A 25,234-nucleotide genomic window follows, 5' to 3' on the forward strand; every position below is an offset into this window, starting at 1 on the left:
TAAATGTCTATCAGGGATGGTCTAGACAGTATTTGGTCCTGCCATGATGGCAGGGGACTGGACTCGATGACCCCTCGAGGTCCCTTCCAGTCCTAGAATCTATGAATCTAGGATAGAAGATAACTTTACAGGATAACAAAAAGATTCAAAACACAGAGGATTTCGCCTCCAGGCAAAACTTTAAAGTTACAAAAACAGGGATAAACCTTAGCACAGGGAAAATTCATAAGCCACAACAAAAGATAATCTAACGCATTTCCTCACTATTACTTACTATTTCTGCAATATTAGATGTTTAGTTCAGATATGGCTTAGGGAGATGTATTTTCCCTGCCCTGGTTCCTTGCTGACTCCGAGAGAACAAGGGAACACAAAACAAAAACCTTCCCCCACAGATTTGAAAGTATCTTCTCCCCTTATTGGTCCTTTTGGTCAGGTGCCAACCAGGTTATCTGAGCTTCTTAACCCTTTATAGGTAAGGAGGGATTTTATGCTACCCTTATCTGTATGTTTGACACCCCCCTTCCCTCATTTGCCTAGCCCCATTGCGAGCACGCACTGTTGCACAGAGAACAGGAAGGCTCCAAGCACACAGAAGGGGAGCATGATTGGCACTAGGACCCAGGAGGCGACATTCAGCTGCAGTGTCAGCAGAGCTGAGATGCAAAGCTGGGTAGCTCTGCACTTGCAGAAATGAAGGGGGGTGGGGGCAGTGGCACATAACCCCATGTTCCCCCTCCATGCCTCACCTCTGTTTGGGGGGGCAGTCCCCCCTCAAATATTGTGTCCAGGGTAACTCCCCCCCACCCTATCATCCTTTGCTTCCCTGACATTTTTTGCAGGGAAGCACAGAAATTCTGAGGCGGGGGGAATTTCCCCAGAAATAAAAGTTGCTAATAATCACCATGCCATTGCTTATATCCTAATCCTGTTAACGTTGATGTTAATGGGATGGGATTGGTTCTTAGCTACATATTGTCATTAACTGGAAGTTGCTAATATCAGGATTGCTATTAATCTGTTGTACTTGTTTTTAAACTCTTTGGTGCAAGCTTTTTACACTAGAATACAAATGAGTGTCCATCATGTGTTAGAATTTAATTTTTCTCCCTTTAGGTTTATATCCTAGTTCATGTGGGATCATCAAACGTTTTTTGGTTCGTTAGTGTAGAAAATAGAGATACAATTCATGTTACTGTTATTTATGGATCAGTGGCTCTGTGGCTATCCCTTCACTTCTGACAGTTTATCAAAATAAAACCAAACCTGATGAGATGTCATTTTGCTGTGACTGTCCAAATTAATCTTTAAATCATAAAAATAAACTAGTTTGGAAGGACACTCTTGGGGTAGAGAATAAAAATAAACTTTTTAGCAAATTAAAAGGTCCAGGAGTGGGTTACATTACTCCTGTGTGGGATGCCACATTTGTACCTTCATTGGCTCTGTAGTTACTGAAAAATTTGGATCACTTCCAAATTTTGTGCAGATAACCTCTTCAGTTCTTTGTCAAGTGAAATTGGCTCTGGGCTGATAGGGAGTGAGCTTATTTTCAGATAGCTATTGGTGATGTGAAAGACAACCCCTTATTGAGTCTTCAGTGAAATTTTAATTCAGGTCTGTGCCATCAAACGCTTTGAGGTCTAATGTGAATATTGTTAGTGTAAAGTGAGTGAGTCTGATGTACTCTACAGAACCCTGTTCATGTAGTTATTTCATGACGACTGTGAAAGTCAAGAATATTTTATGTGGTGATTGAGACACAGGGCATTGCCCACCATGCCAATGGATTTTCATAATTTGAACAGATCGTATGTACCTATATAAATAAAATATTGAAATTATTCTAGAAGGGAATCCCTTTTTATGAAATCATTCTTTAGGAATCTGTGCCTTGTAATTTTAAACTGAAATGTTATATTTTACAATAGTTCCCATAGAGGGGGGCTAGCCACACACCAGAGCTTTCATTAATGTAGTTGTTCTACAATTGCATTGAAAGGCAAATATGACCCATTGAGAGGAACTAAATACAATGTGTTGCATTTTAGCAAAATATTGGCTTTATTTCAGGTTGTAATGGCGGGTGCTTTCTATCCAAACTATTTTACTTTTGGACAATGTGATGAAGAAATTGCTGTGAAGGAACTGGCTGGCAGAGATTCTAAAACCATTGTAATGGTATGTTAAGGCAATGAGTAATCTACTGTGTATTTTAATTACGTGAGATTTCAGTGTTGAGGGTGATATTTTGAAGTTTCATTCTCTCTTGCAACAGAAGAGGGATAATTGTCTGTGCTTTGATCTTTATACAGAAGGACTTCTCCCCTCTTCCAGCCTCCCAGTTTTAATACCTGTTGTGTGGGTGGACTGTTTTGAAAGAATTCCTGTTAAGGACTGGTTCTGAGCATTTGAATGTTGGTCTCCTGTGACCAACCAGCACTCACTTTGATATAGGTTTAAAACATGTGATACGACTGTCCAGGGTACTTGTTAGTAGGTATTTATAAAATAAACCCTTGGAGTCTGTAATTTAAATATTACTATTCAGTAATCTCTCCTCATTGCACACGCATCACACACCTATCTCTTACTTCAGGATTACTTATAAGTGCTGCACTCCAGGCATTTTTCTGTTCTAAGTCTTGTTTACATTGTCCAATGAACAAATGCCAATACGAAATGGCTGCAATAAACTTTAAAAATGGTTCATAAATACATAGATACTAGGACAGATATATACTTAGGAAGTTTTATGTGCTTGTCACCATGCATTGCTATTGTCTTAATAAAAAAGTGAAACTGTGAAATTGTGTGCTTATTTTTGCTTTAAAGAAGACAGACCTCCAGCCTGATGTGCCTCAAAGAGGTAAAAATTGCTAAATGCAAACCACAGACTAGATTTTGAGGGAAGAGCAAGATGCGCAACAGTGTACACATGAATGAATTTCCACATGCTTTGCTGCTTAGCCACCAAAGAATTGACCCATTCAGCAAATTCATGGAATTAGAGACAAGCTTTCAGTGTAGTCTGAGAGACTGTTATTTTTACCTAAATGTAACTTTTCTGATTTTGCTCATAGCCCAATTTTTTGTCAGCTTGGAGCTAGAAGTGCTGGAATTTCTTGTTGCAAGCAACCCCTTCTTTCGCTGTCTTGGTCACATATGATAACTATATTCATGGACTATTTTGATTTATCAGGAATACTAACTCAAATGGAAAATCTTAGGAGATAATGGAACTCCACTGATATCCTCAGTTTATGATAGCCTGCACACTGGGCACAGTCTCAGGCTACATCTTCGCTACGGGGGGGGGAGGATCGATTTAAGATACGCAAATTCAGCTATGCAAATAGCGTAGCTGAATTCGACGTATCTGAGCCGACTTACCCCGCTGTGAGGACGGCGGCAAATCGACCTCCGCGGCTCCCCCGTCGATGGCACTTACTCCTACCTGCGCTGGTGGAGTGCAAGCGTCGATTCGGGGATCGATTGTTGCGTCCCGACGAGACGCGATAATTCGATCCCCTAGAGATCGATTTCTACCCGCCGATTCAGGCGGGTAGTGAAGACGTAGCCATAAGGAGAGTAAGGAAGACATGAATTCCATTTTCCTTCCAATACAAAGAGGATGGAATTAACGTTAAGTAGCTTGGCTGGAGTAATGCCAGTGTACTGTACAAATGAATCTTAAGTTCTTCTTCCTGATCAAAGGGAAGGTCATAGGTATTTCAATGTACATATTTTGCAAAACAAATCTAAAAGAAAAAAGGAGAGGTGTGAGGTCAAACCAAGCCACTGATAATTCACTTTTAAACTTGGCATACAATTTTTTTTTTTTAAAACTTTCAGGGGTTATAGTCTTAGCTTGATGCAGAAGTACTTTTGTGTCTAACACATTTTACACTGAAGTTAAACTATTCCTTTTGGTTTTCTGTGGTTAGGTCTATTTAGAATACTTATGTTATTATGCTATTACTTTGGAGGAAGCAGGGCATCATTAATCGCAAATTCTTGGAACTTTGGGGGTACCTATTTTTAAAAATAAATTGTTAGATACAAAATCTACCTTTATTCAAAATAACATCAGAATTTTGATGGCATTTACTACAGATATAAATATTACATCTCTTTTGAATATTAGAGAAGGCAAATACTCCAAGGCTGTGGTTAAATGCATAATCCATTAAAAAAATTTTAAACTGTGCCAATATTAACTTTATTTTTTGTGACAGTTGAAGAACATTCCTCCCTATGGTTTCCTATACTATAAACAGCTGCAGTCACTCTTTAGACAGTGTGGTCAAGTAAAATCCATTGCATATGATGGAACAAGGTAAGTAAAAATGTATTATTTTATATAAGTCCTAATTATGAAGTAATGAGTGGAGATTAATTTAAAAATCATGTCACTGCTTTTGTTACCCTGTGATCTGTCTGCAACATTTAGTGATCTCTCTTGTGATGTGATCTGTATAAGTAGTTGAGGAGATGTGTACGTTGAAAATCAAATGTTGGGCAGAGTGAGAGAAGCAGGCTTGAGGCTGAGTACGTTTGTTTATCAGCTAGTAGTAGAGAAACCAGTCTTTTTACCTACCGTTGTCATTTTCTTCTTTTGTGTAAAAAGGCTGCCAGTGTTTGAGAATCTTGGTAGCATTGCTTTTCTCTGCCTTCTTCAGATTTCAACATCTTCATGATTAATTCTGTTGTATCTTCCCAAAACTCTTCCTATTTATATTGCTATGTCTGCAGTACGCAGTAATCTTGAGCATACTAGAATAATTTCATTATAGCCATGATCGTATGTAAAAATGTTCTAAAGGTACATAGGACAGATTAAGCAGTGGCTGTGAGACTACAAACATTTTTGCATTTCTCTTACCTGCTCAGAAGTGGGCCAGGAGAAGAACAGATCCACTTCTTACTAAAATAAAGTACCTGCTTCAGGGATTCGTTTGTTTGTTTGTTTGTTTTGAAACAGAGCCTTTGTGGAGTTCTCCCGTAATCCAGCAGAGCGGTTTAAAACTCTTCCGGCAGTGTATATGGCACTTAAAATGTTTCAGCTAAGAATTCCGCTTGAACTCAATGTTCATCCTCCAGAAATGATTGAAGGAAAAATGGAGGTAGTGACATTTACAGGATTGAGGCACACAAGGTACTGCATTATGGAGGGAGACTAGTCTCTTCATAGTCCTAGGTTGGAACAAGGTGTCTCTTATTTTAAGATCAAGTGTGAACTACCTCTGTCGTCACCAAAACTAATCCAGTCCACTTCAGATATCAAAGACATAATCTTATGCCAGGGCAGAATTATTCTGGAGGGTTTAGATGACTTGGACAGAGTGTTAAATAGAGAAATTGTGGTGAAATCACTAACTGAACACTTTTTTTGGGGGGGGGTGGGGCTACCTATAAGTCAAAAATGGTTTGGCCTAGGAACCTAAAATTTGTATTTCTTCTTAGTGGGACTGGTGTGTTTTGAATAGTTTTATGGGTATTTTGTTGGTTAAAAGCTGTTTGAATGCATATTCAAAACCTGCAGAGTTCTTACCCATGAGCCTTGCCATATGGAGTTAATATCTTGTGAGCAACAGGTAGGCATATGTGTGTGGTGGTAGTTGAGGGGGTACTTGAAGACCAAAAGGGAGTAGTAGCAGCACATTGGGGACATTAGGGAAACCCCCCTTTTGGTGGCCAGAGATGCAGTCTAGGCAGAAGTGGTGTCCACCCCGTCTTGCTTGCAAGGTCTGTTAGTGTCCTTCCACCTCTTGAAACCTCCACAGGGACTCGTGACACTGAGCAATACTTAACCATTCTTAAATACAAATGAACAAACCTTGATAAAAAATTTTGGGCAAACACCTTTTATTCTCCTATGGAGAATCCATCAGACTGAAAGTGTAGACCACTTGAGTAGGCCATGTCCAGTGGTCCCAGGGAAAAGTTTCTGCCAGAAGAATCTGTTACAGTGGCTTGCCCTGGGTACTCTACCCCGTTCTTAGACACAACTTGCTGAAACAGCTCTCTGCCAAATGTTCCTGTTCAGCTGCAACTCTGAAATTAGTCCGTAAGCTTTGGATATAATATTTTAAAATATTAAAATGTCTGAAGGCAGAATTATGGCCTTAAGTTCAGAGTTCCCATTGATTATATGGACTTTTAAACAAAGCTTATGTAGCCCATAAGATGATTGGTAAGATCCATATGAATATAAATTATTAAAGCACCTTAAGAAGCGTAGGCAGCCCATCTACGTCTGACAATTAATGTTGAATTTCTTAACTCTTGTCAATTACTAGGAACTTCCAAAATATTCTCTTTTTAAGAACATAGAATTTATCCTTAGTATAATCAACCTAAATTTTTTTTTTCATAACTTAACCTTAAAAGAGATGCTATAGTGGAAAACTCAGTTGTTAAATCTAGGCTTTTGTGAATTTTATAAGAATTTGGTAGGGCAGCTGCTACGTTGCATGTATCGTTATGCCACAGCAGGCACATAAAACATAATTTCTCAATGGTCTGTTGGATTTTCATAGCCCTCCCCCATTCTACCTTTATTTATTTTAAGCACAGACCATACTGTAATATATGCATTTTAGGGCCCATATCTTTCTTTCTAGGTATAAGTGCCTCCAACTTTGTTTTAGACCCAGATAGAAAGTGACTCAGGTTCATTTTTATTAAACAGAACTTCAAATTCTCACTTCAGATAAATCCCAGAACATAGTGCTCAAAGGATTATATTTGTATTCGATTATGTTTTTTAGAGTAAATGTGGACTTTCAGAAGCAGATCGTAGAGCCTATGCAAACCTCGTTCGATGCGCTAGAACAGTCACAGACAATTGCAAGCCTTCCGTTGTCCATCTGTGTCACAGAGGTAGGAAAGTTCTGTCACTAAAATGCTGACCGTACCTAATAAATCTTTTAAAGATCCCTCTATACAAACACAGCTAAAAACTGGAAATAGTGGAGGAGGGGTTTGAAACTTTTTTTCATGGAATAGGATCATTTGGGGAAATAAGCAACTTCTCTCAAATTTAAAACATTTGTATGTAAATAATAGTCTCGATATTGTAAGGCAGGGGTCGGCAACCTTTCAGAAGTGGTGTGCCGAGTCTTCATTTATTCACTCTAATTTAAGGTCTCTTTCTATAAGTCTATAATATATAACTAAACTATTGTATGTAAAGTAAATAAGGTTTTTAAAATGTTTAAGAAGCTTCATTTTAAAATTAAATTAAAATGCAGAGCCCCCCGGACTGGTGGCCAGGACCCGGGCAGTGTGAGTGCTACTGAAAATCAGCTCGCGTGCCGCCTTCGGCACACGTGCCATAGGTTGCCTACCCCTGTTGTAAGGCATGGGCTGTGCCTTGTGTGTTTGTACAGCCACTAGCACGTTTTGGGAGCTAGTGGAAACAAACAGTAAGTGGAAGTGAAATTAAAAAAAGCAAATACATTTTAACTAGATATAACTCTTCAATCAATTTTTACATAACCTGAAATCTTCCTTTGTGTAATTGTCCATGTGCCCATTCTACTGATGGTGCACATGCACCTCATGTTAGAGACCAGTGGGTTTTTTTGGCCATCAGTGCCTGTAGGGCATGCGTGTGCTCTCCAGTCATCATCCTGTGCTGTGATGGCATATAAGGGCAGGCCGGCCCGCTACCATTAAGCTCCTCACATCGCCTCATAGCTTAGAGATGGAGCCCCAACAATCCAAGACACTGGCAGCCTTCTTGATAGCCTTAGCTACCCAGCTACAAATAGAGTGTTGTTAGTTATTAGTTAGTTTGTTTGCCTGTTTCAACTTTTATTAGTTATTTGCTATGGCGTTGTTCAGCTCACCTAGATTTAAACGCTGCCCCTCGTGAGAGAGCTATTCCAGTTTCAGATGGAGACTCTAAGTGCCTCTGTTGTCTGGGAGAGATGCACATTCCCAGTAAACATGTGAATTGTAAGTCTTTCAGCTCCAGAACTAGGAAGGGCAGGGAGGCCTGACTTCATGTCTTCCTAATGACCAAATGAACGAGACCAGCTTCCGAGCTGAGCTGTCAAGTACACCCTGTATGTGAGCCTTCTGAATCCAAGAGCGTCAATACGGGCTTGTGACTTTGAGAGCTCCAACTTGAACATTTGCTCCCAACTACAACAGTGACGTCCCCCTCAGACTGCATGGGGTTATAAGCCCCAGAGGTAGGTCACCCATCAGGGATTCCCCTAAGAGGAAAACCTCCCCACGGGGACTCAGAACAGCTCTTGCTGAAACTCGGCACTGAGCTGCTTCAGTGCCACAACCCAGCACTTCTGCACTTCAGTGTCTCACTCTTCTGCTACATATGGGCTATTCCCCTTCTATCGGCAGTTTCTGGAGGCAGTTCAAAGCTGTAGCACAGCCTGACCTAGCCATGCCCCTTTTTCTGGCCTGCTGCTAGAACTTCTGCCTTTGTGACACCTGTCCATGGTGGTTCTCTTTGCTCCTTGCCTTTCCTTTCTAATTTTTTTTTTCATTTTCAGGCAGTAGTGAGCAGCCTTCTTTGTTCTCTCCACCACCTGGACTGGGTATTTAACAGCCTGTGGAATGTAGATACTCTAAACAAGTTCTGTGCTTCTCTAAATTCACAGGACCTCTTCTCTTTGGAGAAAAATTGGACAAGATAGTGGCTGAAAATGCTGCCAAACCTAAACAGTCCTTCTGCTCTCCACTTCGTGCTGTAAGAAGGAAATCCAAATCCACAATCAGACAGAATTGCTCCTTTCATCTTTCTTTCTCACAGAGGTTCCAGAGGAAAGGTAACAGACATACTAAGGCAAAACCTTGGAGTGGAGCGTACAGAAAAACTTGAGGTACTCCCACGACCTTCAAGCGCTCCTTATGATGATGAGTGACTGTGCCTCTGCCCAGATCTGAGCTTGGGAGGCAGAATTTCCCACTTTTCAGAGGGATGGTTTGCTTCTACCGTAGACGAGAGAGAGAGTGCACCATGGATACTCCTTGAGCTAAGGGTTTCACCCCATCCCTTCATTTAGTCTCCTGTCACCAGCACCCTCACCAGGTGCAAGCTTGTTCAGAATGAGATCTCATATCTCCTGGAAATGTGAACAATAGAGTTCCCCAGAATAATGCTTCTCAGGGTTTGACTCCATCATCTTCATTGTTCAGAAGTGCACTGGTAGAGTCAGGGCCATCCTCGATCTGAAAAGACTCAACAAATGTATGAAGAAAACAAAGTTCTAGAGGGTGACTTCCCTGTATTAAGGGGACTTCCTAACCTCAGTCGATTTAGCAGATGCATACCTTCACTTTCCAGTGCGCCCCTGCCACTGCAGGCTCCTGAAATTGGCTTATGGTACGGATCATTACAAGTACCAAACTCTGCCATTTGGTCTCTCCTCAGCCTCAAGAGTATTTACAAAGATGCTGGAGCTGATAATAGCCAGAATCAGATCCCAGGGTATTCACCTGTTATCCTTTCCTGGATGACATAGGGAAAGTGATCCAAAAGATAAGACAAGAACCAGCGAAGGTGCTAATGCTAACTCTGCGCCTGCCAAGAAGATCCTGGCTTTCCAGACTGATACAACTAAATCTGAACCACCATTGCAGATACTGGTGAGGGCATACATCCTTTATTAAGGACCATTTCTCCATTAGGACCCAGGCCATCTTCATCTGACAGCCTGGCTGTTGGAAGGGAAGTGTTAGCCATGCTTGGCCTGTCTTCCAAAGTGATAGGGACTCTGCTCTCTTTTAGGAGCACTTCCACTCTAAAAGCCCGTTTCTCCATCTGGACCAAATTCAGTGTTTGGTGTCAAGAGCATAGAGTAAATACAAGAGATCCTGGGTTTCCAGTTATTCTGAACTTCCTCCAGGAAGGAGTGGATAAGGCACTACAGCCAAGCACTCCAGGTGTCAGCCCTCAGTAGTGTACTGTTTTGCAGGCCCTTTGGGCTCCCTGGCCAAGAACCTCAGATATGGGTTCCTTAGGGCAGTTAGACTGGCCAGAGCAGCGATCAACCCAAGCTTCCTAAAGTGGGAGCTAACATTGGTGCTGAATGCCCTAACCACCCATCCCTTCAAATCACTGGCATCTATATCACCATTTTATCTTTCTGCCAGAACCTGTTTTCTAGTTGTCGTCATGTCCACCAAATAAGTTTCAGAACTGGGAGAATCTAAGCAGGATCTTACTGCATGTTCCATGATGACCAGGTGCTGCTAAGAACTTCACAAACATTCTTACCTACGGTAAATCTTCCTTGCCATGCCTTGCAGGAGATTGTCCTCCCTTCATTCTGTCCAAAGCCACAGCTACTGATTGAGAAGCTATGGCACAGCTTGAGTGTCAGAGGAGCAGTAAAGATTTAGATCAAGCATACAGAATCCACAAGGAGATCAGACTCTGTTCGTTTCTTTTCACCTGAGGTATCAGGGCCTTAGATATCCAAGCTATCCCTCATCAGATGGATCAGGCTGTGTATTCTTAAGGCATACAAGGCATCCAGTGTCCATTCCAAAAGGAATCAAGGCCCGTTACCCAAGATCCATGGCAGCCTCGTGGGCCAAAAGAGTGTGTGCTTCCACCACAGAGATCTGCAGAGCTGCGACATGGATATAGGCTAACACCTTTATCACATCCTATAGAGTGGACTTGGTTTTCCTCAGTGCCCTCCTTCAGCAAGAGGGTGCTGCAGGCAGTGGTCCCGTAATAACCTTGATGTTTGAGCAATCCTGAAAAAGGGCATTTCCCCCCCTTTTTTCTTTGTTTGTTCTCTTATCTCTCCCTACTCCTGTCCACTGCTCTCTCTTTCCCATATGTAACAAAATTGTTTACCCAATAATTTCCTTTCTGCTATCAACAACTCCCACAGTTCGTCTGACCCTGGTCAGTTCTCCTCCTGAGGGTCAACATTTGTTTGGATATTTACTGTATAAGCAAGGACTTACTGTACATAGTTACTTGGTTGGCATTGGAATTATTGTTACTAATTATTTTCTACAAGTTTTTACACAGTCTTGGAATAAATTCTCTGGCAGCTGGCTAGAGAATGGGGTGTGGCTAGCACAGGTTGTGCTACAGCTTTGAACTGCTTCTGGAAACTAGACAGGAGGGGAATAGCCCATACGTAACAGAATTGTGGGAAATGCTGCTAGCAGAAATGCAATTATCGGGTAAGAAATCTTCCATTTGGGGAAGAATATGGCACCAGGATCAGCCCCCAGCACTGACACTTCCGATACCAGAACTGGGCATCTCAGGACAGTGCACTGTCACTGAAGTGGTGATTACTATATCACCTCAACAAAAACTGGTTCTGACACAGCTGACTACACTGCCCCATGGAGCACTGTTTAAATATTTGGTACCGATGGACTTGCAGAACCACAGTTCCCTCTGCTGTCCACCTCATTACTTCAGTCAGCCCCAGTTCCACCTAGTAGCAGAACACCATTGACCCCTAACACAACAAGGGCCACAGTACCACGTTTGAGTCTGGGCTATATGTTTTTCTCGGTCTCAGATTCTGAATTGGGGAATGAAGAAATCCCTCTAATGCATGCTTACTTGTTTCGGCTCTCACCTCAGCACTTGACATCCTATTGAGGATCCAGAGACTCCTTGTGAGAAAGATATTGGGACCTACAGAACCCAGCCGCTTGGTTTTCTACAACTTGGCCACTGGGTGTGTACCCACTGTGGCCTATGCAGCCTTACTGGAGTTGCTGGTCAGCTCAGAGCAACCCTGGGAACAGCCATACACCATCATAAGATGACTACTTCTATGGCACTGCATGTTCAGATGCTAAGACAACCCCACCTGGTTCCAGCGCAGCCACAGGTGGAGGAGGTAATGGAACAGGTGCCGGAAGTTGATCCTCCTGCACCAGTAACCCTTTCCTACTCATCCTCAGATGACATCTTAGTACCACCCATGACCTCATAAATGGATGACTGTAAGGGTTTCTAGGAATTGTTAAAAAGGATGGCTGATGTTTTCCAAATTCATATTGAGGAGGTCCAAGAACAGACCCATAAATTGGTGGATGTACTCCAAGCCTCCTCAGGAGGGAAGATTGCCCTTCCATTAATTAGGCCATCATGGATCTGATTAGGACCTAGTGGCAAACACCAGCTTTGGCACTACCTACATCTCGCCGAGCAGATTAAAAAAACAACCACCACCAGATGCCTTCTAAGGGAGCAGAATTCTCTTACACGCACCCTAACCCATCATTCCTTGTGGTCATGGCAGCAAATGAAAAGCCAAGACAGTTTACGTCTGCACCGAAAGGCAGAATCAAAGACATTATATTTGTTTGGCTGAAAAGCTTACTCCTATAGTTCCAGGTAGCCAGTTATCAAGCCATACTGGGCATATATGAGTTTTGTATACACGAGAAATTGCTGGCCTTTGCGGACAATCTTCTCAATGATGCTTGTGAGGAATTTACGTCGCGGGTTAGTGAGGGCCAACTTTTATCCAGGACTGGTATCCAAGTGGCATTGGAAGTGGTAGATATGACTGCCAGATCAATAGCAATGGTGATTGTTATGCACTGGGCCTTCTAGCTTCAGAAATTGGGATTGCCCAGTAAAGTACAGCCCATGGTGGAAAATCTGCAATTGTTCAGATCTAAAACCAGTGAGGCAAAACAGCAATATTCTTTGCAGAGACTGACCCAGCCATACTTCTGCCACCAGAGGTCTTAAGAACTGGCCAGAAAACAACAGCATTTCCATAAGAGGAGGCAGCCTACTGCTCCACTTCAAACCTCCCAATCTTCCCGGTCCCAGAAGCATTCATTCTGATGGAATGGTCAAGAGATGTGTTCTGTCCCCACTGATTTTGGAAATCAACTGTCTCCCTTTTAGGAATCACTTAGCTCACTTCAGGTACACTTGGTCCCTTTATCATCACCAACCAGTGGGTCATGGATACGATTACACAGGGCTGTTCTGTCCAGATTTCTGCAGTGGATATTCCCAACCCCTCTTCCCTGTCCCTTTTTGGGGACTTTTGTCATGAGGCTGTATTACATGAAGAGGTCCTCACGCTTCTCTCTCGGATTGATAGAGGAGGTCTTTGCACCTTACAAAGGGAAGGGATGCTACAGCAGCCAATTCCTAATCCCAAATTAAAAAGTAGGATAGTAACCCATTTTAGACCTGTGAGACCGCATCACCTTAATTCACTAATTGAAGTTCTGGACGGTCACCCTACTGTCGATAACTTGGACTCTAGAGTCAGGAGACTGGTTTGCATCTCCTGGCCTTCAGGACGCATACTTCCACATCTTCATTGTTCTGCCCCACAGGAATTACCTGAGGTTTATAGTAGAGCAGGACTGCTGCCAATACCAAATGCTACCATTTGGCTTTCCAAAGTGCTGAGAGTGTTCGCCAAGGTGCTATCAGTAGTGGCAGCTTACTCGAGAAAATGCAACATGAGTATATACCTCTACTTGGACAATTGGCTGATGCAAGGAAAATATTCTCATCACACTCTACCTTTTCAGGGAGGCAGCCATTCTAGGCAGGCCTGGAGGACCCTTCTTCACTGCTTCTTTTCTGGGGTGTGGTAGGACTACAAGGCCTCCAGCAAGGGGCCTCAGAGGACTTGGTACACCCCGTCACACCCATCCACCACAATTAGGACACACTCCACTTGAGTGCAAGTGGCATCAAGAGCCTCACTCAGAAATTTACTAGTATCAGACATTAAGGCAGCTACTTGGGCATCAGTCCACATGTTCACTCAGCATTATGCTTAAATGGAAGTCTCTAGATTTGATGCTGCATTTGATAAAGCTGTCCTATCACTATTTCGTTAAATTATGCTGAGCTCCCACCTTCTTTACATAATAACTGCTAGGAAGTCACCAACAGTGGAATGGACATGTGGACAATCACTTGAAGGAGAAGGGAAGTTACTTACCAGGTATAGCACCTAGAGTTCTTCAAGAAGTATTGTCCATATGCACATACCTCTACCTTGGAGTCCTCGAAGGAGATCTGCACTGAGAAGGAACCAAATGGCAGTGGTCGCACCTTGCCTATATATGCCTTCTCAGTGGGGCACGACAACTGGAGAGCATGTGCGCCTCCCAGCTACTGCTGGCCAAAACGACTCCGATCTCTACCACATGAGGCTCGTGCACAATCCATGGAATGTGCATATGGACAAAACATCTCTAAGAACTCCAGTTACAGTACACAATAAGTAACTTCACTTTGGTTATTGCTAACGTTAGGATTTAAATTACCTAGTAGCTGCAAAATAAAATATACATTGCTGTTAATATTTGGATGTTCTTTTTACCGGGAAGTATCACAGGTTGAGCCAGTTGAGCAGTATTATTATTTATTTGTGTAATTGTTAACAGCTTGCGATCCTATTGAGGATAGAGGGACCAATTGTGCTAGGTGCTGTACAGGGTAAGATGGTCCCTGCCCCAAATTGTTTATAATCTAAGACAAGACACTCCAAAGTGGTCATAAATGTTGGAAAGGAGGAGAGGAGATGAGAATGAGGGGAACAATTGCATGGTTTGTATAGACCAAACAAACAATTATCAATAGTCCATACTTGCCATCTACATCTGTTTATCAGCTGGCAATTTCCTATAGGTGTTGTAGTAGAAGTGAGTCTTGAGAGAAGATTTTAAGGACAAAGTAGTGGCTCTGCATACTGCTTCAGGAAGGCTATTGCCTACCTAAGGAGTGGCATGGAAAAAATTGGGAAGGTGCAGCAGAGGCTGGCAGGCATCCTTAATGATGTGTAAGGGAAGACAGATAACATATATCAGCAGATAAATAGGTGGGGCTTAAGTTGTGAAGATCCTTGGAGGTGAGAAGGGACCTGTATACGCCACAGTACAGAGGGACCAAATTCTGCAGCAGCAACACCTAAATTCCATAGCTACGTTCATGTATTCTGTTGCCTTGAAATCCCTTTATTCTCCATCTCCTTACCCCCCTCCTCCCCACACAAACCACATAGCTGTGGCTCAGAGTTGGAAAAATATTCATTGAGATAAAAATCTGTCATTATTTTTGAATGATAATTTTCAAAGAGGGATGTTTGGCTGTACTCTCCAGGAGGCCAGCTCAGAATGGCCTTTCTCTATGTGTCATGGGCAAGTGATGAGCTTGTACCTGGCTTCAGTGGCTCATCTTCTCTCCTCCCCAGGTGTTGGATTTTGTGCTGTTCTCCAAGTACCTCTACTCCTAGCTCTACTGTTCTGGCTTTGTCTGTTCTTTGGCTGGAACCTGGGCTCAGCTCTGGCTCCCCAGCTTGTTGGTGTCTGGCTACAGGGAACAGTGCAGGGAATGTGCACTGTAGTCCATTAACTCTCCTTTGTCTGCAAAGCTGGAGAGCAAAAGGCAGGTCCCAACTGGGCAAGAAGACAGGGAAAAGAATGTTGGGTAGCCTGCCAGTAGGACTCAGACTGGGGATCAACATGATCTCAACAGCAGTAGTTTGAAAACTACTACCATAAATGCTTTTCAAGATTAGGAATGCTTTAATGTATTTTTCCTGGTATGCTGTGTAACACTAAAAAAAAATGTTTTCAAGCATTGTAAGAATAAAAATCATATGAAATCAGATTTTAATACAAAAAGATGACTTAAATTCAAAATAATTTAGCAAGTTGTATCCTGGTGTTTTTAGGTGGTGGAAGTTGGACACTTCTGGGGTTACCGAATAGATGAAAAAAATATGACTGCTCTCAAAAGGCTTACTGCTGAGATTAACCACCTGGACCTGATGCCTCTACCAGTGCGTCCATATCCTGACTTAGTTTGTTTGGCACAGTTTACTGAGTTTGAAAACAAAAGATACTATAGAGCCCAGATCTTGTATGTTTCTGGAGATTCTGCTGAGGTATAGTAATATGTTATGTTATATTGAATGGTAAGAACTAATTGGATTAACAATCTTGTAGCTTCATATTTTTAATGAAATACTTTTGTGACAATTACAAACATCTTTATAAAGAAAGCAAATGTATAAAAGCAAACGTTAGCCAAAGTGCCCCAGGAGCAAATGAATGATAGGTAAGAACACAACAGGGAAATTGTCACTTTGTGACATTGAAGGAAAATTTTGATAGGAGAGAAAAGTGGGTCATGTAGTAATGTGTGCTGAAGTAGAAGGTAGCAAATGAAAAACTGAAAACAGGCTCCAACTACAAGATCTATAGTTTGGAAGAATACTTCAAATAACAAAATTGTAAGTCAACTTGATGAATCAGTGTCAGCACGTAACGACTGAGAAGGTAAATGTGTTCATCAGAGTGATCAAAAATCACAACTTGATGGAATCACGTGTTCTCAACTGTATGTAATAGTTTGGCCAGTGTGTAGTCCTTAGCTACACACTGGGGAGGGATAGCTCAGTGGTTTGAGCATTGGCCTGCCAAACCCAGGGTTGTGAGTTCAATCCTTGAGGGGGCCATTTGGGGATTTAGTTGGGGATTGGCCCTGCTTTGATCAGGGGGTTGGACTAGATGATCTCCTGAGGTCTCTTCCAACCCTGATATTCTGTGATTCTATGAATTGGCTTCTGAGGACTTGTCTTCACTACTGGGGAGATCGCCGCTGCTGCAATTGATGCAGCGGGTGTCCATTTGGCAGGTCTAGTGAAGACCCACTAAATGGATAGAGTGCGCTCCAGTACTCCAGCTCCCTGAGAAGGTAAGGTAAGTCGACCAGAGAGCGTTTCCCATTAATGCAGCTCAGTGAAGACACCGCGGTAAGTCGACCTAAGCTACGTCAACTCCAGCTACATTATTCATGTAGCTGGAGTAGCGTAACTTAGATCGACTTACCCCGGTAGTGAAGACAGGCCCTCAGAACAGTTACATGCTACCTCTCTGTGGTGCCAAAGGTTCCCCTTCCAAGAGCCTTGATTGCATTGTAGCAGTGACCCCTCACCACTGGCTCCCTTGAAGCTAGGTGCCCAGCTACAGCTAACCACTCCTACTTTTGGTAAAGCTTGTTTGAGGTCTGAATCAGGCCTGCAGGTAGGTTGGGGTAGTCCAAATTTCTTGGTCAAGGCATAGTCAATATCCAGACTCCAGAGAAATAATTTAAAAAACCCAGTAATGATGATGATTAAATAACATTTTGGGGTCCATTAGAAAGCATCTGGCAATCTGGATTTGGCCCACGGTCCACCTGTTGACTACCCCTGATGTAGGTGACATTTTTTTTTGCTTTGGATGGCGAGGGAAGGGGGGGAGTGTAATCCCTGGCTGTCACCCTCCCCTACATGCCAATCTGTGCAGTAACTATCTGCCAATCCAGAGACCACAAGTAGTTGACTTCATCCACTGCTGATGTGAGGTAAGATTATGCAAATTTCAATCTAAGCCACCAGCCCTTAGTCCATAATTAGTATGAACCAAGAACTGTTGCCTTGGAGAAAAGTTTGCCTAATGCTGTCTCTAGTTAGCAGTTGTTTTTTGATTGATTGATGGATGTGTAAAGATGGAGCAATAGGCAAGACAAAATTGACCTGTTGTTTCTGACACATTCTGCCTCCAGGAACCCATTATTCAAGACTGTAGTTGTTATAAATATTTGTCTTTCAGTTGGTTATGTAGTGTATTGTGCGCCTGAACTGGCTGTGTCTGCGTAGCTGATGTGTAACTATTAAAGTAATTTTATATACTGCAATAGGTCCATTGTGTGCTTGCTACCTTACATCTGCTAAACTTTGCACTTTCTTTAGTGCTCTGGAATCTCCACTGATTTTATATTTTCATTCCTTTCTTTGTTGTCAAGGTTTTCTTTGTCGATTATGGCAATAGATCAAGAGTGTTTTTAAATCTTTTAAAGGAAATTCCAAACTACCTTCGAGAGCTCCCTTTTCAGGTAATGCTAAATGGTGTTTGCTTCTTTTTGATGAATGTATTAATATTATAGGCCAACAAGCTTGAGATTCTTTTAAACCTCAACAAAACTTTCCCAAATAATAAAGATCCATGACTGGCTACCATATTTTGCTAATCTGATGTATGTGAAAGCCTTTGTCACTAGTCATACATAAAGTATTTTTGGAAGCCTAAGTGTTTTCCACCAAGAGAAGACCTATTTAATAAGTAATCTTGTTTCATGTAACTGTAGAACAGTGGTGCCTAGCTTGTGGTTTGGGGTCATGTGTAGTCCTCAAGGGTTATTGTGTGAACAGTGTTTATATTTGATTATTAACGGTGATCGGCTCCCCCACCATGAAGCACAGGCCCTGCCAGCACCGCTCCACGCCTGCCCGAGGCTTGCAGTTTTGGGGGGGGCAACGCTGGCCCCGTCCCCCCAGACTACACCCGGGTTAAAAAGTGTGGGGCCGTGGCCCCCCTGATTTTGGTGCCATTGGTGTAGATGTACGCGTCAGTATAATGGGATTTGTACCAGTAGTTTTATGGCAATCTTAGGAGTTCTCTATGTAAAATAATGAATTTAATATTGTTAATGGAGGAAGTGTTATGCATGTGATGGTTTATCATTTTGATTGTTACTGACCTGAATTGTTTTGGTAAGAAAATCAAAATGTGTCTGTCACTTCTGGAGTTCATCGTGCTTTCTTTAATATGTTGTTTTAGGCTTTAGAATTCAAGCTATGCAAGATGCGCCCCTCTGCGAAATCTCTTGTATGTGGAGAACAGTGGAGCTATGGTGCTAGCCAAAGATTTGCTTCATTAGTAAATGACTGTGCTCTTATAGTGAAGGTGTATTCAGTTGTGCACAGTGTTCTGCATGTGGATGTTTACCGTTACTCCGGAATTAAAGAAGTGAACATTCGAGATATGCTAATTGAAGAGGGCTATGCTGAGCTAGCAGAAGAATCCTATGAATCAAAAGTATGCATTAAATAAAAAGCAGTGTTTTGCCATGCCTGTTAAATTTCTTATGCTAATTTATTTCATCTCCTCTTATGGCCTGATACATTGGGCTGAGAAATTGACAGGTATGTAAGCTAAGCAGGGTTGACTCTGGTTAGTACTTTAATGAGAGTATATATTATAAAACGTGCACGTGTATGTAAGACTGTGGTTAATATAATTGGTCCTTGAGATGCTTTACATATACTAAAGTAATCATAGTGTGGGGGGGGGGGGGGAAAGGGGGCTGAACTAACTGTTTTTGAGACTCTTCCAAACCCATGTCTTCCAGTGAAGGGTGTAATGCTTCAATTAGATGAATGTCTTGTATTAAGTACTGCTAAGTGCTTTATGATTCAGTGGAAGGTGTTAAAGCAAATCATTGTTTTTGAATTCAAACTTGTGTTTGTCCACACAAATACAAGTACATATTTTTGGCATGAACTGTTTCTTTTAATTTTGAAAAGTTTGAACATTTCACAATTTGTTCTAACTCTTTTCTATTTTTTATTTAGCAAAGCAATGAACTCAAAGAATTCTATTCAAAACAAGTAGAAAATGAGGAGAATGCATCTGTAACTCTAAAAAAAAAACAGGAAGAAAAACGCCTTACTGAAATGTTGTTAAATCACTTTTCTGCCAATAAATTTGGTACACCAAATTGTAAGGTAACTTCAGAAATGGTTTCATTTCTATATGAAGCTATAAAAACATGATCTGGTGTTTTAGGTGTATGCCCAAGATTGAAAGCGATTTTTCCAACAGGATTTGATTTTCTGCCTTAAAAAAATATTAACTTCAGATTCAGCAATGAATAAAGATAACATAAATTTGTAGGGTTCTTGGAGATAGATTTGTGAACCAATAAGAGACCAGGATTAAATATTGTCTGAATTAACGGTTTTTGAGATCTTAAGACTTCTTTGGTATTGAGTGACTTCAGCTTGTGGTACAGCATGTGAAAAGCAATTTTATCCTCAACATTTTATTTTTAATGGAAATAAGTACTTCCCTCATCCCCCCTCCGTTTATATCAGTTTTTAATTCTTAAAAATACATGACAAAGGAATTCAAAATTTACACCAGGTTTGTGTGCAGAATAGTAAGGCTGTGGGAGTCAGGCACTACAGAGGCTTTTAAATTTACTTTTAAAATTGTGTGCATCTCCTGGCTCTTCTGTGTTAACCAAAGAGACTCCAGAGTTAATCATTCTGGCGAATCCAAAATTAACCATTAATTCTTTTTTGAGTATATGCCCTTATGGGTGCTCTGCCATAGGATGGGTGTGCGCCCATGCACTCTCAACTGGAGAATGCAAAGCAGTGTTCACAGGCCTGCACCTGCACAGAGCAGCACTGCCTGTCCCCAAACGAGGGCATATAAGGAGGCGTGGACCCATTCCACTCAGTTCCATCTCAACCACCTGTGGCTCAAGACATAACGAATGTGTGTCTGTTGATTCTCAGCTTCCCACTTTTCTTGTATACTGTTTATTCATTTTCTTTTTTTTCCCATTTTCTTAGTTATTTTATTTCTTTAATTTTATACACTTGTGTTTAGAAGGGGGATTACCCTCTCCCTGTCTCTCCTTTAGTCCGCTACCACTCTGGGTTATGCTGAAGACTCTGGGAATTGCGCCCTGCCAGACCTGCCACAGGTCTTTTCCCCATAGTGGCGGGCATTCAAACTGTCTCTCCTGCCTTGGAGATACCCATGTCCTATCTAAGTGTAAGGTCTGTATGGGATTTAAAGGCACGTCTCAGAAAGACAGAGGCAAGACTGAAGCTCCTAATGACGTGTTCACTAGTCCCAGTGGGTTCTGCTTCCCTGTTGTGTGTCAGCCTCAACATCCCAGGCTGCTCTGTTGGCAGCAGTACCTTCAGAGACTGGGACTTCTAAGAAGAAGAACCCTTTCTCCTTCCAGAGAACCTGAGAGGAGGGATAGGTTACCCCATAAATCCCACTCGTAAGGAGACCTCACATCCCTCAAAGACTACAGCTGCGGTATCGTCTGAGCATGGTACCAAGCCACTGGTGCTGCACAAGAAGCAGTGTGTGGACAAGTCTAAGAGACAACACAGGGAACAGTTTACCTCGGTACCGACCGACATGTCAAGACACTGAGATATGCATGGACCTCCTGTGCACGCCCTGGCGCCATCATCTCCCTTACACCAGGGCTTTGAGGTAGAGAAGCTCCTCTTCAAGCCTGACCAGTACTGCAGCCACTGTTTCGGCAGTACTAGGTCCTAGCATCAGTTCAGTCTTCTGGATACCAGAGCCTTCCAGCTCCCTCCAGATTACTTTCCCTGGAGGACCTGTTTATACTGGACGTAGCAGAGTCTCCCCTGCTACAGTCCTGTACCAGGGCCACTTTTCCAATATTGCTCAGATGGATTGAACCTGATAAGACCTCCAGCCTTCAGTACTCACACTTATGTCTGAGGCTCCCCGTACAGCCCAGAGGTCTCAAGATAGGGCCCTTTTTCAGCATCTTACCACCACACCCTGTGAGCCAGTATTCTGAAACTTTTTCAGACCCCATCAGACATCCTAGAGCTAGGGGATATGATTGTCTCTGGGGACCCTTCTTTTATTCCCCCCTGGATTCCCCTTAGTGAACAATTTTGTAGGGTTTCAACCAGAAAGAGAGCCTAATACATGCCAGTATGGCATCATTCACAGGCACCTAGTGAACAACCTATAGTGCCACAGGATTGCCCTTCAGTACCTTATGCCCTCTCAGCACTGGGGGACATCGCAGAGAAGCAGGATCCCCAGATACAGAAAACTCGCCCCCATCAGCCAAGTCCTCTTCATTCCCAGATGAGACGGTAATGCACCTACCAGCTTCTTACACTGACCACTTTTGGGTCTTGCAAGACCCTATGAAATGCATGGTGGAGTTTCTCCAGATCCCATTAGAGATGGTCCAGAAGTCTCAACACTCCTTGGTGGACATTTTAAAATATCATCTCTCAGGGAAATATATCCTTCCAATAAATGTGACTGTTATCACCGGCTCACAGTCTGGCAAACACCTGCCATTATCCAGCCCACCTGGAAGTGGGTGTGACGTTATGAGTGTAATATAATATATCTCATTGAAAGATGACCGGGCCAGAAAGAGTTAATTAACTCACAGACTGACCTGACATGGCTGAACTTTAAAGACTGGTTAGGAAGATATGTAAATTAATAGAGCTTTGAAATGCAAGTCTGCATTGTTAGAGATCTCAAGGATAGATGTTTGCTCAGGTCTTGTGATGTAAGCAAACAAGTCTTGTCTATTGCTATAGTTTTAATTCAAAGATCAAAAAAGGAATATTAACATTTATGATGATACTTGAGTGAAATAGTATTATTGTCTATATGTCTCTTTGAAGGTTGAGGTAACCTGTATCTGAACTGTTTAATGGATAAATTACCCTGTGCTAATTGCCAGGATGTTTGGAAGAAGGAGAGTTAGGCCTATTGTTTTCTCAGGCAGAAAGGCAGCTGGAAATGTATAAGAGCCCTGGGACATGATCCTACTTCATCTCAGATCTGCTTTGGGTTTCAAGAGGGGGAAACCTTAAGCCACAAGGATTGAGATCCCCAGTCATTGACTGGAGCCACCCTGAGTATGGACATTGGATTATAACCTATGGACTGTATCTAAAAGGAATTTTGGCAACTACAAGCTCATCTCTGCTATGTACCTGAACCTCAAGAGTTGAATTCAAGTCTGTATGTATATTGATCTTTTAACCAACACACTCTCTCTCTTTTCTTTTTTAATAAATTTTAGCTTAGTTAATAAGAATTGGCTATAAGCGTGTATTTTGGGTATGTGGCTGATCCTTTGGGATTGGAAGAACCTTTTCTTTTATATGATGAGATAAGATTTTCAGTAATCATCATCATATCTGACCTGTGTGTCTGGATGAAGGCCTGAGGCTGGGTACTTTAATGGAACTGCGTTGTTTGAACTTCTAAGTAACCAGTGAGGTACTATAGAAGCTGTTTAGTGCTGGCTTGGTAAATCTAGGTATTGGAATATCCACCAGCTTTTGGGGTTTGTCTGCCCCGTTCTGTTTGCAGTTCACCCTAATTGAGTGACCTCAGCTGGCTCCTACGGGCAGCACCGTCACAGTGGGAAATTTAAAAAGTATTGTATTCCAGCCAAGGGAATGGAGAGTTTCTTTTCTCACCCCACCCCAACTACCTAGGGGTGGACGTGGCTAACAAAAGGAATAGACAGGCCCAGTCCAGACTCTCTCCTAATAAGGAGTTCAAATGTTTAGACCTCCTGGGTAGGAAAAGCTACTCCTTGGCAGCTCTCCAACTTTGTGCGACAAATACATTGGCAAAATATGATTTCAATTTATATTCCAAGTTCACTCATTTTATTGAACATCTGCCATATGATGGCAGAGAACAATTTCAGGCCCTCATTTCAGAGAATCAGTTGATAGCCAGAACCTCCCTCCAAGCTGCTCTAGATACTCCAGATACAGCTTCTACATCCCTAAGCATGGTCATGGTTATGTGGAGAGCATCTTGGCTCCAGTCTCCCAAAAGAAGTGCAGATTATGATTGAAGACCTTCTCTTTGAAGGGCCCAGGCTTTTCAGCTCTGAAACGGAGTCCTCCCTCCACACTCTGAAGGACTCGAGAGCTACCTTACAGTCACTGGGAGTTTACATTCCTACAACGAAGAGACAGTTTAGTAGGTCTCAAATATCACAACAGCCTAGGCTGTTCCAGTACAACGCTCAATAGGCTTTCCCAGATTTTGAGACTTTCAGAGGAAGAGATCAAGACCTCAGAAAAGAGGACCACGCCCTTCTACAGAAACATCTCCTCTATGAAACAGTTTTGACATCTTGGTCGAGGGCCTCAAGCAAGCTACCTTACTGAATCCTGTGCTGAATGATCACATCCAACCCCCCTTTGGAGATTTGGCTATCCTACTTCCTACCTGCCTGGGCACAAATTACCTCAGGCAGATGGATTTATGGAGGCGATCAGCTTGGGATACTCCATCCACTTCCACACTATCCCCCCTCCAACCTCTCTTCCCTGTCCCTCTTCAGGGACTCCTCTCACAAAGATTTCTTGAAACAAAGAGGGTCAATTTTTTCTACTCTTGGAGGAGATTGAGCCATTTCCCCCAGAGTTTGTTGGAAGAGGGTCCTATTCCAGCTGTTACCTAATTCCCAAAGGGGGTGGAAGATGGAGACCAATCCTTGACCTAAGAAACCTGAACACCTACATCATTTCCCAGCGCTTCAGGATGGTGATGCTAGCCACTATAATCCCATCCCTAGATCCAGGAGACTGTTTTGTTGACCCCAACCTCCAGGATGCCTATTTTCATGTAGCTATCCACCCATCCCACAGATGTTTTCTATGCTTCAAATTAGGCTCAGAACACTACCAGTACCAAGTTCTTCCTTTTGGGCTCTCTACGGCCCAGAGAAAAGCTTCTCACAGCAGTACAGCCCATCTGTCAGTGGGGTATAGCAGTATTCCCTTACCCGGACAATTGGCTTCTCAGAGGTTAATCATCTTAGAGGTAATCATACGTGCTACACTCAGTGCAATAAACTGGATAGCCCCCACTCTGCAGCTGGGCTTCTGCCTGCATTGTCTCCTAGTTAATGAAGGGGTTGTTTAAAGCAAGAAGTTTTGAATGTAGTTTGGGCTATAGGTTTTAAGGGGAATAAAGGGTATAATAGAACCGGCAAGGGATCCGCGCTCCCTTCCTGCTCCCCTTCCAAACTCCCTTGCGAAACTCCCTGTTAGCAGCCCCTGTTCGCAAAAGCTCCCTGGTCACTTGTGCGCTGCTTTATAAAGCCCTGGCGTGGGTGAATGCCCCGCCCACTGATTAAGGCTCAGCCAGTTACCAGAGGCTTCTAGCCTTCAGACCTTCCTTTGAAGCTCACAGCTTCCAACTGCCAGCCACAGCACACGGTCCTTCAAACAACCAAACAAACAAACAGACTGACAAACACAAGCTCAGCACACAGCAAGTAACCCCCAAACACAAACAAACACACTACAGACAGTCACTTACCCCAAGGGTCCTGTATTTGCTCCTCCTTCACCTGGAGAACTCCCTTGCGAAACTCCGTTAGCAGCCCCTGTTCGCAAAAGCTCTTATGTTCTTATGTAGGTCCAATCTGCAACCTCCAGGGCTCTAGCCATCAGAGCCACTCTGGACTCCCTAACCACCAGAGCCTATGTCCCCAAAGAGAGATTCTCCACTCTGTCCTGTCTAATTTGACAATACATTACAGCCCACAGACACCTGCAAGATCCTACCCACAACTTGTGAGCCACATTAGCCTCTACAT

The 25,234-nt window shown here is 42.7% G+C and overlaps 1 protein-coding gene across 1 annotated transcript in view; it reads left to right on the top strand.

Annotated features, from left to right (window-relative positions):
- The window catches only part of TDRD9 (tudor domain containing 9), a 165,048-nt gene that overhangs the window by 119,685 nt on the left and 20,129 nt on the right, over window positions 1–25,234 (top strand). The window contains exons 23-30 of the mRNA XM_026654176.1: window positions 2,074–2,181; window positions 4,239–4,339; window positions 4,985–5,158; window positions 6,774–6,885; window positions 15,684–15,896; window positions 17,801–17,890; window positions 18,616–18,873; window positions 19,410–19,562. Coding sequence (XP_026509961.1) covers window positions 2,074–2,181; window positions 4,239–4,339; window positions 4,985–5,158; window positions 6,774–6,885; window positions 15,684–15,896; window positions 17,801–17,890; window positions 18,616–18,873; window positions 19,410–19,562 — 1,209 coding nt within the window. The remainder of the gene's footprint in view (window positions 1–2,073; window positions 2,182–4,238; window positions 4,340–4,984; window positions 5,159–6,773; window positions 6,886–15,683; window positions 15,897–17,800; window positions 17,891–18,615; window positions 18,874–19,409; window positions 19,563–25,234) is intronic.

This window comes from Terrapene carolina, unplaced genomic scaffold (genome assembly GCF_002925995.2).
Source record: "Terrapene carolina triunguis isolate 2854851 unplaced genomic scaffold, T_m_triunguis-2.0 Scaffold189, whole genome shotgun sequence".
NCBI lineage: Eukaryota > Metazoa > Chordata > Testudines > Emydidae > Terrapene > Terrapene triunguis.